This window comes from Zychaea mexicana, assembly GCF_025766255.1.
Source record: "Zychaea mexicana strain RSA 1403 chromosome Unknown BDB00scaffold_60, whole genome shotgun sequence".
Lineage (NCBI taxonomy): Eukaryota > Fungi > Mucoromycota > Mucoromycetes > Mucorales > Lichtheimiaceae > Zychaea > Zychaea mexicana.
Genome location: NW_026516723.1, coordinates 30,161 through 49,335, shown reverse-complemented (window position 1 = coordinate 49,335; position 19,175 = coordinate 30,161). Strand labels below are relative to the sequence as shown.

General features: G+C 42.8%; 6 protein-coding genes across 6 annotated transcripts; all 6 read right to left on the bottom strand.

Annotated features, from left to right (window-relative positions):
* Positions 1–713: 713 nt before the first annotated feature.
* BDB00DRAFT_833644 (uncharacterized protein) lies at positions 714–1,672 on the bottom strand. Its single transcript, XM_053124280.1, has one exon. The coding sequence runs from the start codon at positions 1,534–1,536 to the stop codon at positions 1,048–1,050; it is 489 nt and encodes a 162-aa protein (XP_052977514.1). The 5' UTR covers positions 1,537–1,672; the 3' UTR covers positions 714–1,047.
* On the bottom strand, positions 1,673–3,474 carry BDB00DRAFT_833641 (succinyl-CoA ligase subunit alpha). Its single transcript, XM_053124279.1, has 7 exons — positions 3,338–3,474; positions 3,157–3,263; positions 2,952–3,068; positions 2,425–2,860; positions 2,166–2,309; positions 1,970–2,094; positions 1,673–1,892 (listed from the first exon to the last, which is right to left on the bottom strand). The coding sequence occupies exons 1-7, from the start codon at positions 3,399–3,401 to the stop codon at positions 1,857–1,859; spliced, it is 1,029 nt and encodes a 342-aa protein (XP_052977513.1). The 5' UTR covers positions 3,402–3,474; the 3' UTR covers positions 1,673–1,856.
* Positions 3,475–5,880, bottom strand: BDB00DRAFT_833639 (uncharacterized protein). Its single transcript, XM_053124278.1, has 6 exons — positions 5,768–5,880; positions 5,594–5,687; positions 5,365–5,503; positions 4,948–5,289; positions 4,046–4,873; positions 3,475–3,971 (listed from the first exon to the last, which is right to left on the bottom strand). The coding sequence occupies exons 1-6, from the start codon at positions 5,865–5,867 to the stop codon at positions 3,846–3,848; spliced, it is 1,629 nt and encodes a 542-aa protein (XP_052977512.1). The 5' UTR covers positions 5,868–5,880; the 3' UTR covers positions 3,475–3,845.
* A 1,881-nt stretch (positions 5,881–7,761) lies between these two features.
* Positions 7,762–10,403, bottom strand: BDB00DRAFT_883854 (uncharacterized protein; the record flags this gene model as incomplete). The annotated part of the gene is given in 14 exon segments (XM_053128272.1): positions 7,762–7,927; positions 7,998–8,059; positions 8,134–8,279; positions 8,359–8,445; positions 8,539–8,713; positions 8,744–8,747; positions 8,763–9,018; positions 9,100–9,256; positions 9,333–9,437; positions 9,520–9,837; positions 9,865–9,909; positions 10,025–10,125; positions 10,194–10,316; positions 10,388–10,403. The coding sequence occupies 14 exon segments, from the start codon at positions 10,401–10,403 to the stop codon at positions 7,762–7,764; spliced, it is 1,761 nt and encodes a 586-aa protein (XP_052977511.1).
* Positions 10,404–10,802: 399 nt separating this feature from the next.
* Positions 10,803–12,777, bottom strand: BDB00DRAFT_930553 (uncharacterized protein). Its single transcript, XM_053129007.1, has 3 exons — positions 12,735–12,777; positions 11,133–12,647; positions 10,803–11,060 (listed from the first exon to the last, which is right to left on the bottom strand). The coding sequence occupies exon 2, from the start codon at positions 12,344–12,346 to the stop codon at positions 11,303–11,305; it is 1,044 nt and encodes a 347-aa protein (XP_052977510.1). The 5' UTR covers positions 12,347–12,647; positions 12,735–12,777; the 3' UTR covers positions 10,803–11,060; positions 11,133–11,302.
* A 290-nt stretch (positions 12,778–13,067) lies between these two features.
* Positions 13,068–13,592, bottom strand: BDB00DRAFT_789647 (uncharacterized protein; the record flags this gene model as incomplete). The annotated part of the gene is made up of 3 exons (XM_053120888.1): positions 13,068–13,205; positions 13,326–13,445; positions 13,530–13,592. The coding sequence occupies 3 exons, from the start codon at positions 13,590–13,592 to the stop codon at positions 13,068–13,070; spliced, it is 321 nt and encodes a 106-aa protein (XP_052977509.1).
* Between the last annotated feature and the right edge of the window lie 5,583 nt (positions 13,593–19,175).

Sequence of the window (19,175 nt, the reverse complement as noted above, 5' to 3'; positions counted from 1 at the left end):
AAAATTAAAGGAGAAGAAGGTTAATACAATGCTGCTATCCATCATTCTTATTATAAGATAGGACCCACCATGTACTTACATATATTCTAAAACAGCTATAATATTTGCAGATGATACCGTCTGTTTTGTCTTCACTGATGTCGTACTACATGTACATCACACCGGCAAAGAAAAAAGACGATGATTGTATACTGTACCAATGGAAGAACTTGTTCTATCTGTCAACATGCACCACATCTCATCAAATTATCCAACCACACAGCAAAAGAATGATTCACAATAACTGTGCAAGAAATGATGACGAGAATGATCATATTGGTGAGTAATGTAATTGCTTTTCGAATGTGCCGCTTTACTGTATTCTAAACGTACATATACTGTAAAATGGACTGTAGTAATCGACATCGGATGGCTCTTAAAGGTTAACCACAACATCGTCATCAAGTCGCAACCGTCGCATCCACACCAAAGGACATCCATATGTACAGCACATTCAGAATGGCAAGAAAGGAATCAAAGTCATGCACAATAGTCTAGACGCAATTTGTTGACCTGTGCAGCAACAAAGGGTTATATTTTGCCAACTGCCACATCCAATTAATCACACAGTCAGCGAAATAGGGTTATTGAGACAGCAACAGGGCAGCACACGTCTAATTTGAATAACATTACATGAAAAGCGGTATAATAGGAAAGCTGTTATTATATGCAAAGTGTTATTGATTATTTATGTCAGAGCATAGAGCTCTATTAGTTTCAAACAGAAAAAATTGACTATTATATAAACTTCTTACGCATCCCAACAGCCAGTGCAACATGTAATAACCCCTTTAGCTATCACATGAGGACAACAAAGAAGAGTAGTGCAGCAGGTGATGTTTATGATGTAACATTAGTTGGACAGTGATATATGCATCCCACGAGAAAGAAACAAAGGTTTCATTGTATACAGATGAGAGGGTATAGAGGGTGATGATGATGTAAAGCAAATGGGAGTTCCTGTCTTTGGGAAGGGGTATACAAGGCTCATGACGAAAACAAGGAGCCTTATTGTTGTTGTTGTTGTTGTTGTTTGCGATTTGTGTGGACATAATCATGCAGATAATCGGTGACTGCAGTGACCAGGTCATGAAACCTGTCAGAATCGATCTGGTTGAAAGGCCAAGACTCGCGCTTCTCCTGCTCAAACTCGGCCAAATGTGTCAGGTGAACCCGGACCTCGTCAAGGATGGAAACCCAGTCCACCATCCTCAGTCCACGATCTTTGGTCTTTTGCCATAGCTGACTAGGAGCTGTCTTGCGTACGAGATCGTCAAATACACTGACGGCGAGAAAGAAACAAAACAACGTGGTTACTGTACAGAGTGCGAGAATGCTAATCGTCATGTACGATGTGAGCGTAATCACTGTTTGTCGTAGTTCTTGAGGTCGTGATTTGGTGGCTAGTAAGGTTTGGAGCCATGAGCGAATTGAGGGAACAGTTGCTCGTTTGTTGCTGTTTGAAACGGCAGTCGACGATGTGGATGGCGCTGTCATTTTGTGTGCAAAAAGAGCAATTTGATTGAGGCGATTACTTTTATATGCAAATGCGAAAAAAGGTACTGGGAATGAAAGAGAAGGTAACAGTGATAATGATTTTGTTTATTAGAGGTAACAAAATCGATTTGTGTGAGAGAACGGATAATCACGAGGAACCCGAATTGTTTTTAAATTGTTATTTCAAACTGTACATATACATATTACTATCTAGGGCGTCTGTAAGGGAAAAAGGCAAGCATGTACTCTACTAGAACTGTACTGACACAAGGCAAGCGGAGGGTGGGTAAGCAACAGGTGTAAGGGTTGAAAGACAGCGATCACTGCTTCTCCATTAATCCGGCCTTGATCATTTCCTGCACAGCAAGAAGATAGAGCGTATGAGCACATGAAACAACCACACATCATGATCCAACAAAAACAGCAAACGTACCTGCTGCAGGGTAACACCGACAAAAGGTAAAGCCCGTGCCATCACAACACCTGCATTTCGCAATGCGTTTATTTTATCCGGCGCATTTCCCTTGCCCGTGTGCGACACAATAGCACCAGCGTGTCCTAAGAGGTACGCGCCATTAGTCTCTTTGTTTTGCACAGATAGTAGATAGAAACAGCAATGTCAAACCTACCCATACGACGATCAGGAGGAGCGGTCAAGCCAGCAATAAAGGACACCACAGGCTTCGGCTTCTCTCTTGAAAAGTTGTATTGCTTCAAGAATTCTGCAGCCTCTTCTTCAGCACTGCCACCGATCTCGCCAATCATCACGATGCCTATTATGTGCGCAAAGGGTCTTATCAGATGTAAACCCTCTTTCTCTCTCGCGCCCTCCAATCCACTCTCGTGTCACCTTGGCCACAAACACACTCCTCTCGGTCTCACACGCACCTTCGGTTTTGTCATCATCCAAAAAGATTTTCAGCGCATCGATAAAGTTGGTGCCGTTGATAGGATCACCGCCCACGCCCACACACAAGGTTTGGCCCATGCCTAGCTGCGTAAGCTGCTGCACTGCCTCATACGACAAGGTACCGGAACGTGAAACGACGCCAATGTTGCCGGGGCTATAGATACGGTTGGGCATGATGCCGATCTTGCAGCCAGCTAGAGGAGACACAATGCCGGGCGAGTTGGGGCCTACCAAACGCGACTTGTTCTGGCTCAGCAATGCTGCTTTGACGCGTGCCATATCCATGAATGGAATGCCTTCGGTCACCGATACGATCAATGGGATCTCGGCCTCAATGGCTTCCATGAATGCGTCAGCGGCACCAGCAAGGGGGACGTAGACAACCGTGGCATCCGGTCGCAACACCTCAGCTGCCTGTATTTCATTGTTCTCGTTGTCAGAAATGCCTCCTCGGAGCACTCACAACATCATACACAAGCAGGTGTCTCTTCTCCTTATGCCTTACCTCTCGCACGCTGCCGACTACAGGTCTCTCTAAATGTGCTGTTCCAGCCTTGCGCGCAGAGACACTGCCGACAAAATTCGTGCCAAACTTGATAGCTTCGAGCATTTGTGCGGTTCCCTGTACGTTGTTTGGATAGGAGTGACATAAGTGTAAGAACAATGTATTACTATGCTGATGATGATGGTGAATATCACTGCATGTGTACCTGTTTGCCCGTTCCTTGACACATCACACGCGTGTTTGCAGTGAGCTTCAGGTTTTGGATGGTTGACTCGTATCCGGCGTTGACGGTAAAGGTGTTTCGACAGGCAGCTGTTTTGTAACAAAGAGCGTTAGTAAACCGATCTGTGCCCAACCAAAAGCACAATTGAGGATTTTAGCCATACTCGCTGCTGCACTGGTGGCACGCATAGCTGCTGCCGCTGCTGATTTACTGCTAGAACCAATCATGGGAATAACGGATGTTGCTGCGTAAAGAAGTGTAAGAGGGAGCTCCAAGAAGCAGAGGAAAAAAGAAAAAAGAAAATCATGCTCGTCAAAACACTCTATTTATTGCACTTTCTTAATTCGTAAGCAGATCTTTTCTGCACCTATCCGTGTGAACTCTCCCCGCCCCCCCTCCATCTTAACCTCCGCTTATAACAATGAAGCAACAACAAGAACGGATCCTCTTGGCCAACAAGAGGTGTGCAACACACACGCCACCACCGACCAGGCAATCAATCAACCTTCCTTGTTTGGTCAATTTCTGGCGTAATGTGTCCTATGCTTCAAGCGTCGGGACTTCACGGAAGCCGCTCTGGAAAAACGTTCTCTTCCATCTATCCATTTTGCTAATCAAATGAAAAAAAGATGGAGTTAGGGGTATCAATGGCAATTTGCCTTATTTTTATTCTACCGCTGCCTTTTATTTTTGGAGTGCTTCAAAGGAACAGCAAGCGCATGGCCAGTGGTTTTGATATGGTTGAACAGTTGGTTTCGTGTTGAGAAATCCTCATTACAAACGTTGCATAGTAGTTCCTACCATACACACACGCGTTAAAATGCGAGGTTAACAAACTCAGTCCCCTTTTGCATTGCATAGACATCCTTACCGCTGCTGCTGCCTTTTCTTCCTTTTGCTTCTTCTTTTCCTTGCGCTTCTCCCTCTTCATTTTGGCCGTCTCCACTGGTGCTGTTTCCTCGCCGCCATCCGCTTCATCGTTTCCAGCAGGCGTCGCTACTGGTCCTGGTTCTTCTTTCCGTCCGTTCCGTCGCCTCCGTCGCGATTGCTCCAGTTCAAGCGATGCTGTCAGGGCACTTAATTCATCCACATTCTCTCTGGGTTCTGCTTCCTGTTCAATACCAAACCGTGGTGCCTTTTTGCCCTTCTTTTTCTTTTTTGAGGTTTTTGTGCGATTCAGGTCCTCTTGCCCCATGGTGTCACCACCATCATCATCATCATCATCACCTTGCAGTGGCACGTTTGCATCCATATCAGATTCTGGTGCTGCTGTTTCTGGCGTTGTTGTTTCGGTAGCAGTAGCAAAATCAAAGTTTTCCTCTTCCGCCATCATCTCCCGTTTCATCTTTTCCGCCAGTTTCAGATGCTTTCGACTGCTTTCGTGGCTGCTATACTGCTGCTCGCTCTTGTAGAACTTGTCGCAAACAACACAATAGAAATCCGTTTCTTCGGCGCTACCATCCTCGTCGTCATCATCTTCTTCCGCTTCATCCGACATGTATCCCGCAGCTGCCAGGCTACTTTGATCCACTTTGGCCCATTCTTGTTCCTTGTACGCCGCCGCCTGCGCCTGCTGTTCTTCTTTTTCTCGTTGCGCGCGTGCCTTTTGCTCCGCAGCAGCAGTTTCTCTGCGCTGACGTTCCTCTTCTTGATACTTTTTGAAGCGTGGATCACGTTTACGCACAAAGGTTGCTAAGCTCTGTCCATACATAGTTCTGTGTTCGTTACGTTCCATCACACAACCTTCTCTTATATCAATCTTAGGGGACTTACGCGCACAGTATCGTTGTATTCTTTGCGAGCTACTTCCCGGGCCTTTTTGTTCTCTTTTTCCATGGCTCTGCGCACAAATCGATTTGGCGCATCTCTCAACCGCCACTTGTCCATCCATTGAAACGATTTGACACTACTAAAGTTCATCCATGCAGCATAAAAATCGCGCGCATATGCACCATAGCCGCGGTATCCGTCATTGTCGGCAAAAAGCGTATTGGAGTTACCGAACGAAGGGTTTCGGGTATACTCGTCTCCATTTTCAGGAGGATCATAGTTGTAGGCGCTTTCTTCTTCTTCATTAAGCTTGTCAAACAGTTTGCGATATATAGCGAAAAAGCCCTACATCATATACGCGAATCTCATGTTACTAACTTTTCACGTACTCCATCACTGTTGTGATATATGCATATATACCTTGTCATCATCGCCAAATCCTCGAACTTCCGACATGCTAAAGTATCGCATTAAATCTTCGGAAGTGGTACCTGCGCTGCTATCCTTATGAACTGCTGCGTCATCGCCACGTAGAATAGAATCTCTATGACCGTCGTACCTTATTAAAAAATAGTCGTTAATTCAGTTGCCATTGAAACCACTCTCTGGCACATGGTTGAGTGGTAACAGTAGCAGTATTTTTTTTTACCATGCTCGTTCCTGGGCATCGGAAAGTACTTCATAAGCTTCCTGGATCATGGCAAACCGTTCGGTTGCTTCTTGCACCCGATCGCCATTCTTATCTGTTTGTTTGTTTTAAGCGATCCGATCGACTTTCAAAATACATTTAGGTAAAACGAAGAAATCGTTATGTAGAATTTACCAGGATGCCATATTAAAGCCTGCTTTCTATAGGCTTTCTTTAATTCCAGATCAGTTGCTGTGCGTTCAACATTTAGTAGATCATAATAACATATTCTCATTGTTGTATATCTTATTGGTAGTAACGCACATCAGGAAAAAAAAAACTCGAATTATAAAGCGTTTTTACTCCGCCACTGCAATTGCCAAATGCAGACAAACCCAGATGCATGCGTTTTGTACCTGCATTATTCAAACATACGTAACCTCAAAGTTAAAATTAGTGTTGCTCAAACAGTTGCTTCAAGTATAGAGTTTGGATTCGAAGGTGACAAGGAACTGTTGAAGTATTTTTTGAAAACTTTGGACGAAAAACACCTTTCGCAGTCTGCACTCCTCTAGAGTGTGGCAGTAAGCAGAATTCATGCATGAAAATACTTGATATACGAGAAAAAAAGCCTTCGCATATAAGTAAAATGGCATGAGCCACGAATTTCGTATGTCATTACTTTATTATTATGTCGACGATTGCGACATCCTTGGTAAACTAGTCTCCCAGTTTTATCTCAGAATACACGTACAGTTTGCTCGCTCATCTTCACCTTGAATTACTATCAAGTTCTTTGACAGGCTTCATGATTCGCATGTTCCTGAGTAAGGCACTGCGCTAATTCATTGCTTGTTGTTCGGACCCAAGCTCCTCAGCTAAAGCTTGTTTACAAATTCTACGGTACCATTGGCAATATAGTAGAAAGCATTCAGTCACTTCTTTCGAACACTATGTCGGACAAATTAAATTAGCTTATAGGCCATGGAAAACATATAATAGAATAAGTTATACCATGCTTTCGATTTTTTTGGAAACGATAACGATGTAATAAGCATAAGTGATCCTTAAATCTAGTGTCTACACTATCAGCATTGTAAGTGTCATATGTATTGCTGCCCATATAATGAGTCAGCATCATGCGTATCAATAAAGTAGTCAACTGGAATTTCTTTCTTCTTAAATATATAAGTGGAGCCACCAAATAAGCAAAAGAAGAGCGAATTGTATAATATATAGCTAAAATGAAGCAGCGTATGCATCGTATTTATCATTCGCATGATATCCTCGAACCGCCGTAAGATATACGTAACCCCTTTCCATGAAGCACTAAAAAGTTAATGAGTATATTGTAATTAGAACTTCTATCATATTATAGTTATCAATAACGAATGAACAGTGATAACGAATCATGTGCATACAGTATTTTAACAGATACTTTATTTGCACGTTATAGTAGGTGTTGAGTATGATAAAGGTTGTCACTAACCTTATTCGTGCACCCATAAGAAACTCGGAAGAGCTGTCAGAAAACACATTTTTATGTAATTGTTCTATTGGCATAACGCACATCAAAAATGCTTAGTTGCGAATGCCAGTATCGCCCGCAATAAGGGCAATGTTCCACACCACGGCGGTTTCATCGCCCGTGTCCACTCCATGTCGACAGCTTGTTCGATATATTTGTCGAAGTTCTGCAAGCGGAAACATATTGAGGGTGCTGTTGCTGCTGCAGCTGTTGTCATTCGCTCACCCATCGCTGATTAATACCTTGATATATACATATAGTAGTTTCTCATCCAAGAATCTTACTCTAAATAGCTACATTGTTTTCAAGCCAATATATTCCAAGACCACGACTATACATATGAGTTTCGTTTAACCCTTAAATGTACGCGATTCAGTCAAACTTCACATTTAACCAAAATAGCCGAATAGTTAGACAAAGACGAAAGGATACTAGGCGATTTTTAAGAGCGTAGGAGGCGACTAGTTCCGACAAACCTGGCAGACCCCAGTAGCTGTAGCTGTGGCCTCACCAAGTTTAAAGGATGCGTATATGGCTAGCCGATTTACGTAACTGAGCTTGCTGCTGTCATAAACATATCTGCTCCATGCTCACCAGGAAACAGTACTTTAAAGTAACTCTATCATGGCTTAATATACTAGCAGAAAATAAAGTACGAGTTTTATTTAACACCTTGAGTCTGAAGCTTTTTGTGCCTCCGTACTGCTTGCTTCTGTCGCTTCTTTAGAATTTCCCCAATTTCCGGTCGCTTCTCCTTCCAAATAGCCTCATAATCCTCTGAGTCTGTACGCTGGAATGATCCCTTGGGATCATAACCAAAGCAGCTCCTACAAATCAGAAAATATGGTTAATTTTTTTGAACTATTTAGCGTCATACTGTAGCTTCAATAAACATACTTTTTCATTAACGAAGGTTCGCTCGTGTGGAAAAAGAATAATACGCCTAGGCCGACATGTGACTAAAAGCATAAAAAGAATAATCAATAACCATAGCCCACATTGTAGTAGTGTAAGCTGCTATATCCGTCTTTACCTCTTTATTTGGTTTAGAAGCAAAACTCGGTGCGCCGCTGTCATTTTCAGAATCGATACTTGAACCTAGCATGCCTCCAAACGATGGCTCATTGTTTTCTTCAGCACCTGTATCTGCATCGCCTCCAAATAATTTGAACGGCTCAGCTGCAATTATCAATATACAGTTAGTTATAATCAACGAATCATTTATGGATATACAAATACATTGTTGTCTGTTCTGTACCTTCTTGTGCGCCAAACAAAGGCTTCATGTTGACGTTTACTTCAAAATGCTTCTCGGTGGATACAACAGGCATTGCCGTGACTGGTACTGTGTTACCCGGCAGAGGTTCTACATGCAGGTTGTTTAAAAAAAAGTCAACTTTGACATTCTGTTCGATAACCCCATATTTCGAAATATTACCTTCGTCATCCTCTTCATCACCAAGTCCCTTGTCGCTTTCATCTCTCGCTTCCTCAGCAGGTTTCCGCAAGTATTCGTCGGCATCCTCGGCATCAGGATCATAACGTGCACCGGTGCTCCATTGGGTCTCCTTTGGTTTACTATTAAACATGTTAACAAGAAAACGCAAAGTTCTCTCTCATAAGCTTCTCGTCATACACCACACCAATCTAATTTTAACATACAGTTTTTCAACTTTCTCTTCACCAAACATAGCACGAAGAAGATCCATCGATTGGTTTTTCTCATCGGTGAGATTTTTGGATATTTCATCTTCTGGTTCGCCTTCTGACTTGCTACGCTCTTTGGCTTGGGTATCCTTTTCTTCTTCTTCCATGAAATCTTCGCCTAGCTTGAAACGATCGTCACCTTTGAACTTGCTCTGAAGTTCCAACAGTTCGCGTCCTTTCTCGCCTTCCAGAACAGGGTTGATTTTGATTTCTATTTAAAAAAAACGATCAGCACATCAACATTCGTTCTCTCGTTCTCCTGTAACTCCTTCCATATCAGTAGCTTTCATACCGAATTTAGACTCGTCTTCCTCCGAATCCGAGTCAAACATCCATTTAGCGTCTCTAGGTGCAGGTCGTACTTCCTTAGTATCTTTAGTAGACTCGGTTTCAGTCCCCTGTTCCTTTTCATCGTCACTCGCTTCAAAAGTAACGTGGTTTGATCGTTCCTAACCATAGCCAGTCTAATCAGTATTCAGAAAAAAAGAAAGCATGTACGGCAAATCCAGAAAGAATGAAAAATACCTCATTGCCAACACTTGCAAGTGATCGTTGAAGTAATTCCTGTCGTTGTTTTTCCTCTTGATTGCGACGTTCCATCGCAGCCAGCCGTTTATCGTTATCTTTGTTCTATTTAAATTCACCATGTAAGTAAAATCATGGATTATTCGCGTTACTCCAGTCCTCGAAAAAAGCCTGTAAAGATACATACCGTTGATTGCAATAATTCTTCATCTTCATAGATAGGCGCTGCATGATCGTCATTTCTCTCATCTCCATAATACATAGACAAGCGACTGACAGGCTTCACCTTTGCACCAACATCGTAGAGTTTCGTCAAGTTGTTTGAATAGAGCTTTGGATCAAACACCAGTTCGGTACCGTCTGGCTTTTTGAGCCGCATAATGGCGATACCGCGGCCATAGCGTCCCAGCCGCCATCCGCGTTTCTGTTTTGCTACTCTATCCGTAACCAACGTCATGTCCTTTGCCTCGAACACGTTCCGTGATGCCTGTTCAATCCGCTGCCGCTTTTTGTGCTGTTTTTCATCTTTAACCTGTTGTTGTTCTGTTTCTTTTCGTTTGCGCTCTGTGTAATCTGCCTTCGCTTCTTCTAAACGCATCGTTTGCCCTTTCCATTTTGCACCATTATAAAGGGATATGCCTATGCACACAGATAAATTCAATGTGTTATCAACTGTCCTTTTCTATTCTCACTTGCCCACTGAGATACACAAGAAAGAAAAATCGAAACCTACAGCTGGCCCATTGCTTTGGCATTGTTTTGATGTTAAAATGGCCAAATCCACGACAATTCCCTGGTAAAAAATGGAGTGAGTCGATTGTTCAGGGTTAAAATAACTTTTTAAGGCTTGTACAGTCTCACCTTCAATATCTTTGGCAATGGTAATGTTGCTGATCGTGCCATAACGACTGAATCGATCTCGAAGAAGTTGTTCGTTGACAGACGGGAAAAGCCCACCAATGTATATACGCTTCTCTACAAGATCTTTTTATTGCCAAAGCCATCATAATAAGCAACTATGCTATAACATTAAACTCCTTGTAACTTTTTTTTACCTTCACTGGTTGCCATGGAGTATGATTTTGACCAAGCTCAAAAGTTATGCAAGAATAATTTTTTCTGTGGTTCAAAAATAGCCAGTGGAAGAAGTGCTGTGGCTAGTGAACAATCAGCTGACATTTAATCGATTTGCGCAAAATGTGGGTGATATGCTCTTCAGAAATGATATCTGTCATTGACCATTTGTCAATCCCAGCAGCGTGTAGTGGTAGTTTTTAACTTTTTCAGTATTTTTTTCTCCTGCTATTCAGTAAAGTTTTGTCGTTTTAGAAACGCGAAACATTATGAAGAGTGGATCAGCACTGCAAATTCACACTGCGGGAAAATAAGAGGGCGAAAAGGGGTTAGAATGTTAACCGGAAGGAATGGGGTAAACTGGAAAAATCCACCCACTCTACCCTATAATATCCTCTTTTTTTTGACCTGTCGTTGACCAGCATTTCCTTAAACTACCCTTATTTCCTCTGCGTTTTCACCAGTATTACCCGACTTTTACCACTGACTCTCACCCAAATACACCGTTATCAACCGCTATTATACTTTAAATACAAATGTTAAATAATAATGTATATACAGAGCCAGAAGTAATAGTTTACAGTGATCTAGTATCTAGTATGCAGAAGGGTATCAATCCATATCCAGCAAGCAACTACACTTTGCGCGTGAATCCTATATTTGAGGCGTGATCAATTAGTAAGATATACAATAACGCGAGCATCCCTTTAGACCACAGATACTTGCCTAATCGGCTGATTGTTTTCGCGACTTGCGCTTCTTTCCACCTTGCTGTCTACTCTTCTTCTTTCGTTTCTATAAATGACGCCTAACAGCGAAGATACACAACAGAGTATAATGGTAGCCAAGTTTTATATATATTACCCTTGACTCGCTTGTTGTTGTTTCTTGCTGTGTTAATTTTTGTAAACAACCGGGGCGCATGGGCCACTCCAAACATCAGGCGACGTGCTTGATAGGTCTTCTGTTGCCAACAAAATGCCACAGAAGGACGGTCGTCCGAATGTAGCGGGATATGTAAGTATGCATCCTGGAGAATGCACCTCACTATCCACTCCGATGGACGGACCATATGTCGCAAGGTCGGCAGACCCTCCATTTTGAAATGCTCGTATTGGATATAGTCGTTCAATTGTGAGCAATTCAGTACCGCACGAACCTTGTTGTGTTGCCGGAGCGGAAACAGATACGATTGCACATGCATCTGGTGATATGGAATCTCTTCGATGGCTTGTTTGTTCAGTAATAGCTCCTGTATACTGCTTGATCCAGGAGAGCGGCGTTCTCCTGTGACATACGTAAGCGATGGTCCTCGTAGCCAACCATTTTTGGGGGAAAACTGTAAAGGGAATCCGTACTCGGGCTGATATTTGTTTCAATGTCCATGGATCTGGTGTTGAACCCAGGTTTGTTTGTTGACTTGTAGCAGAGCTCCTACTACTGGATATGAGGGCGGTACATAGTGGAACTGGTTGCTGCAGGACCATCAGACGTCGGCAATGCTGAATCCAGGTTCGCCGTGGTTGCGCCATTGCCTGAGTATTGTATTGTTTATCTGTCGGAGGTATTGCTGGCGCCCGCTCCACCTCCGGAGTAGTTTTTCCATTGGGTTTTGGTATACCCACGGAAGCCACCACGGTTGTTGTAGTTGCTGTTGCTCCCGTTCGAGTTGGCATTGACAATGACGCGATGGTGATTCCAGTTGCGGGCTTCGTCATGAACCTTTTGGCAGAACTCGGGGCCAAACAAATCTGCGTCGTGTTCAGCTGAGGTTTCTGTCGTGGAGCAGGCACTAATGAGAGCTTGACTCCAACGCGCTGATTTTGCCAAGGCTTCTCGTCTTTCGATTCAATTGTCTTCAGCTGTGTGGAACCCAAGTGCGATGATGTTCTGAAACTTGCGCGCCATGGGTGCCATGAAGACCTAATCGGCGTGTTCATGTAAGACTGATGTTTCCAAGAAGTGGAGTGTATAACAGGCGGGGCGGAGAGCTTGGTACACTTCTTTTTGAATTTTGGCGAGCTGTCTGTCTCTAGCCTTTGCTTCTCCCTGTAAAGAATGGCTGTAATTCTGCGTCGATATCTGGCGTGCGCAGGAGACCTGCTTCAAGCTCTGGATTTTGCCTAAGCAAGTCTTTGATGGTGATAGAGGCAAGGCGGTTATCGATGCGCGGGTAACCGACGACTTGCTTGACTGATTTGGCGACGGGGTAATGCCCGGCTGCATTGTAATTTTCGCGAGCTGATACGAGAGGTCGATCAAAGCTTTCGTCTTTATCGGGCCTTAATAATAGTGTTGATAAAGCTCAGGTATTTCAAGGTTGTCTACTGGTGATGGTGTTGTTGGTGTCGGTTTGGTCTTCAGTGTTCATGTACGTAGGCGGACTGCCACAAGCTTTGAAAACGGCTAAAGAGACATAGGAATAGCAAATTCTTCTTTAATAACAAGTTTACTACCACATTTAGTATATAAATAAAGGCTGTGGCATGCTTGGAAGCGGCCGATAACATTGGATGACGAGTGACGACGATGGACACTTAAATGACGGCAAATGTGGTATAAGATATATATACGTATGCAGCGTTGTTTTTATTTCGAGATGAGCATATATAAATATGCGATTAGGTGGGATATGTTGCGATAACAAAAAAACGTAACAATTTATTGAGCAAGGTGTTCCTTGATCTTGCCATCGACTTGGCTGGAGTCCTTGTCATCACGGACTTCATCAACCTTTTGGCCGTTCTTGTAGAACAAGAAGGTAGGCAGAATCTGATCAGAAACTTCGTAAAAGATATCCTAGTAATTTTTTTAGCGAAAAAAATGTCAGCTGTTTCGTAAGATTTGGCCAAAAAGTAAACTCCCTTCCCCACCCCCTTCCTCCTTATTCCAGCAAAGCAGATGGTAGCAAACACATACGTGAACCGCATCAGCGTTAACCTTGGCAAAAATGGCATCAGTGTAATCTTGGGACATCCCCTCGACAATTTCAAACATCCCTTGGTCCTCGGTCTGTGGGGTCCACGCGTAGACAATGACCTATCGCACATGAATACTATTGTTTTAGTAGGGGTGGATGTGACACGACTACAGCAAGAACTGCAAAGGAAATGCAATACATACAAGCTTGTCACTCTTGATGAGTTCTCGGAAAGCTTCGACAGATGTGAGGTCTTGGACAGTCATGATGGTTCTGATAAATGAGGAAAAAGTTTGTGGTGAACCACATTAATACACTGCTTAAGATATCAACAATAAGATATTCGGTTAAACATTATAGCACACACGTATGAACACTACGGCATTTCGGCTAAACACTATTGAATAAAATCTCTCACTCAGATGATCCACCTTACGTGAACAGGACAATGAACCTATCAACAGGTACCTCGGCCATTACATCAGCTAACGCCGGTTTCAAAGATGTGCCCGATTAACATAGCGACTTCAATAGAAGTTCTGATACGTCCTTGATCCATCCTCTATCACATAGTTTATCCATTAGTCGGATGAATTGATATCGCCGTCTTAATAGCTAGAATATAAAAGAGCTTTATCTTTTGTTGGAATAAAACATCATCTCAAAGATACTTAATCTTGTCCCTTATTATCTTTATTAAAGCTCTATCATCACATTTTTATCTTTGAAAACCTTGTTTTTTCCTTATATCTTACATCATGTCCTCCGATAACAACCAAGCTACAAACATTAACGAAACCGTTGATCAAGCCAACGTGGTAACTCCAGGAACGGTCGAGGTCTCAAGCAACGATGTTGAAATGGTGGACTCAGAATCGGCGTCCAAAAATGGCACTGAAACTAGCACTGAAACTAGTACTGAAACCATGGCCAGGAACATAATTACACCGAGTACCTACCTGGAACAAAGGAAGCTGACACCGTCTAACATGGGAGCTATCCTCAAGGCACGCTTAGCAAAAGCCACCGAAGAATATTTGCAGGCGCAAGATGCTTCACCAGATGACCTACTAAGCTAAAACAGGCACACAAAGAAGCACTTGATGCATTCAACATCTACCAAGCTACTCAGCAAGCACTCAGCATGTCTGAACAGTTCGAAGATCGAAAGGCAAGCTGCGTGGTCCCAAAAAACCTACCGATACTACAAGTACAAGGAGGCCCTGTCCGAGATCCGACGAAGCCAGTGCACAATTCCGTCTCTGCCTTTATTTCCGCCTTCGAAATCCAATTGCGCAGCCATAGCATTGACCTTGATGGCAATTGGGAACGTCTTTTCTGGTTATGTCTGGATGATAACCAAATGACTTGGTTCCGCCGAGATGTCGCTGACCGTCAATTAAAATGGAAACAAGCCTGTACCGAAATCAAGAAGGAATACGGCAATCCATTCCACACGTATCTCAAACGCCATGAGCTTTTTGTCGCTCGTCCGCAAGCCAATGAAGCGATCCGTGTCTATGCCGAACGATGGATGTCATTAGCACACGAGGCAGGAAGAGCCAGCGGTCGTGACTTGACGTTCGATTTCATTTCGTCGTTGCCACCTTCGATCCGCGAAAAGATCTACCCAGTACTAGCAAGACAGTATGGTGTAGATTGGCCATCTGAAGTCACTGAGGTCGTGCAACTCATAATTTCCACATTGGGTGAATTCGTTGACAAGTTTCAAGACAACGGTAGTTATGCGAGCATCCATGCACCAGGAAAGAAACGTCGCATGGGTAATGAACACCTGTCTTCGTCCTCCTCATCGCCAGCACCAGCTTCTCGCCGTCCTCGTCATTACGGTGATTGTCCTGTCCATCCAAAAGGAAATCACTCGGCGACGGATTGCCACGTTCTCCAGCGCCAGCGGGAAGCAGTACAACAACAAGTCCGCAATAACCGGCAATCAACAGGTTCAGACAACCTATGTCGTTATTGTAAAAAAGTTCCATATGTCTTAGGCCATCGCTGCCAAGAATATTTTGATGCAAAAGGAAAAAAGAAGTCAGGAACGTCGACAACAATGGTGAGCAATCGCTCTGTACACATTTCCTCGTCTCCTTCCTCGTCTTCTTCTACTACACCATCAAAGCGGGATGAAGAAACACTTAATCACATTTCATTGGACGGAATGGATATTACAGGTAATTACATCAACCGCACAACACAAATAAATAACACACTGCAAGCAACAGATGACATTGACTCACTCATTGTTCCTATCACTGTACAGACTAAGCAAGTCTTCGGATTAGTCGACACAGGCGCCAACAAGTCTTTTATCACACCTACATGGTTACACAACATAGAGTCAACATCTGTACTTAAAATCAATAAAAACGCAGTAAAAAATATATCCATTACTTTAGCAGCAAAGGATGTAACAGCCTACCTTTTAGGTTTACTTGAAAATGTTGAACTACAGTACAATGGGAAAACATTCAAACACAATTTTTACATCATGGAATTATCCGGAACAACACCAGTCACCATTGGTCTGGATTTGATGTTTAAACTCGGAATTGGTATTACTGGTTTAGCCACATCATGGGAGCCACTGACACCAAACAATGAGAAACAAATTATTGATTTACCCGAACCTAATAATTCGCCATATGGCACAGAAGAACAAAGGAAACAGTTTTTACAAGCTATCCAACCTTCTCTTGATCGCAATGCACAAATTCCTAAGCGCGCGTTATGTACAATGCCTGAAGCAGTGGTCCGTCTTGACGTTCCAGAAGGTATCGTTTGCCATCGACGTCAGTACCCATTACCAATTGCTTTCAAGGATTTAATTGACGATCAGATCAAAACCTGGTTAGATGAGGGCATTATTGAACCTGCACCTGCTGGCACAGCATGGAATAGTCCCATCACACTAGCACCAAAGAAAGATCCTGTTACAGGTGCATATGATACAAACAAGCGTAGAATCTGTATGGATGTCCGCTTAATCAACCAGCATTTATTACAATGTGAACAACATCCACTTCCATTATTAAGCGATGTTATTGCAGCCATCCAAGGCAATGACAACAGCGGTAATTCAAATCGCACCGTCGTTACTACCTGCCTCGATGTAAAATCTGCTTTCACTTCTTTACCTCTCTATGAACCACATCGAGAACGAACTGCTTTCACAATTGAAGGACACATCCAATATCAGTTCCGAGGAGCTTGCTATGGATTACGTCATCTTTCTTCGGTATTTACTCGTTGTTTAACAGTTCTTCTTAGAGAGATGCCCTTCGTTCGTGCGTTCATTGATGACGTCATTATCTTCTCAAACAGCATAGAAGAACATGCTATCCATGTCGCCGCAGTAATTGACAAATTAACTGAGGTAAATTTCCGCATCAATCATGACAAAGCCGTATATGCACAACGTTGTGTCTACTTACTTGGCCACTGTGTATCCACCGAAGGTGTATCACTGGATAAACGCAAAGTATGCAACATCCAAAATATCCCTACACCTACAACTGGCAAAGCTATAGCTGCCTTCTGTGGTACTATCAATTACATGCGCTCTTACCTACCAAAAGTCTCTGAAGTTATGGCACCTTTAGACCGACTTCGCAATGCCAAATCTTTAAAAGGTTTATGGACACAAAAAGAACAACACAGTTTTGACACGTTAAAGAAAATGCTACTTGAAGCTCCCATCCTGCGCTTTCCCGATTTATCACATCCTTTTCAGGTTGCAACTGACGCTTCACATACCGGAATCGCTGCAGCACTTTTCCAAGTCATAGATGGTGAAACACGTCATATTGCTTTCATGGCTAGAGCACTCTCCAAGTCAGAAAGATCCTATAGCACTACACGACGTGAGCTCAGAGCTATTATATTTGCACTTGACAAATTCCACAAATATTTATATGGCAAACCGTTTAAATTATACACGGATCACAAAGCATTGACCTTCCTCCATACACAAAAAATAGCCAACGCTATGATGATCAGTTGGTTTGACACCATCTTACAATACGACTTTGAAATTATCCACCTACCAGGATTAGATAACATCCTTCCTGATCAATTATCTCGCCTTTTTCACATCGATGAAAAAGAGCTGGAAGGGGGTAGTGCTACGCAAATTCATACAAATAATAACACTGTACAAAATAAGACTCTCACAGTAAACACACAAACAAGTAATAACACTGACAACATAGATGATGACATCTATTTTGAACCACCCGAACATGAAAGACTGGAATTACTCAAAAAAGCACATGCATTTGGTCACTTTGGCGCTGAAGCTATCACAAAAGCACTACACAATGATGGTTTGAAATGGAACAATATGTACAAAGAAGCCGCACACATTGTAAAAAGCTGCCCTGAATGCCAGCGATTCAACATCACCAAGAAAGGTTATAACCCTTTGAGACCTCTTCATGCATTCTATCCGGGTGATCATTGGACAATTGATCTTGCAAGCGGCTTCGGCACAAGCCATCGCGGAAACAATTATCTCTTAGTCATGGTAGACGTATGCACACGTTTTTGTGTTTTACACGCACTTCCTGATAAAACATCAGACACTGTCGTTCAAGCAGTCATCGACACATTTTGCTTAGTGGGCTTTTGCCGTTATCTCAGCAGTGATAATGGTACTGAATTCAAGAACCAACTAATGACTCGTCTTCGAGAAGCCTCTGGATTCGACCAAAGACTTTCTACGCCTTTTCACCCAAGAGCTCAGGGATTGGCTGAAAGATTTGTGCAAACAACTGTTAACATCATCCGCAAGTATACAAAAGGAGCAGTTAGAGACTGGGACTTATATGTCAAACCAGCACAATTAGCCCTTAACAACAAAGTTGCCAATAGACATGGTTCTACACCATTTGCTCTTATGTTCAATAGAACAATGAACGGTTTCAGGGACTATAGCAAAGAACAGATCCCGCGGCCACTCACAGAAGATGAGCTGCAAAACCGCATTGAACAAATGACAAACATTGTCTTTCCTGCAATTTCGGAAAGAGCAAAGGCACTGGATGATATTAAAAAAGGCAAATACAATGCCAAGTTCAGAATCACCGATTATCCCATCGGAAGCACGGTCATGGTCATTGATGAATTACGCAGTAAGAAGATGGATCCAAGATATGAAGGACCATATACTGTAGTACGCAAAACCAAAGGTGGTTCTTATGTCCTTAGAGATGAACAGGGTCTATTAACTTCTCGTAACTACGCACCCTCACAAATGAAACTCCTATCACAGGATGAATTAATTGACACAGAAGAAGCATTTGAAGAAAACGGTAAATATTACACCGTACAGTCAATTGTAGACCACAAAGAGCTTGCACCAGGCAAATATCAATACCGGGTTAGATGGAAAGATTATACACCTGATGACGATTCCTGGGAACCAGCAGAAGCATTTAATAGTCCACAACCAATCATGAAATATTGGGAACGTGTTGGTATCACACCACCGAAGCAAAGCAAAATACAAACTGCATTACCTGTGACGCACATCCCACAGCAATCACAACGTAAAGCAAAAGGAACTATTTCCAAACGTCAAGAGGGTTCCACACCTACACCATCTACTAGACGCAGTAAGCGTTTACGCACACGTTGCTAAGCACATTCTTCACAGAATAATGTTTAACCTGGAAGGGGGTGATGTGGTGAACCACATTAATACACTGCTTAAGATATCAACAATAAGATATTCGGTTAAACATTATAGCACACACGTATGAACACTACGGCATTTCGGCTAAACACTATTGAATAAAATCTCTCACTCAGATGATCCACCTTACGTGAAC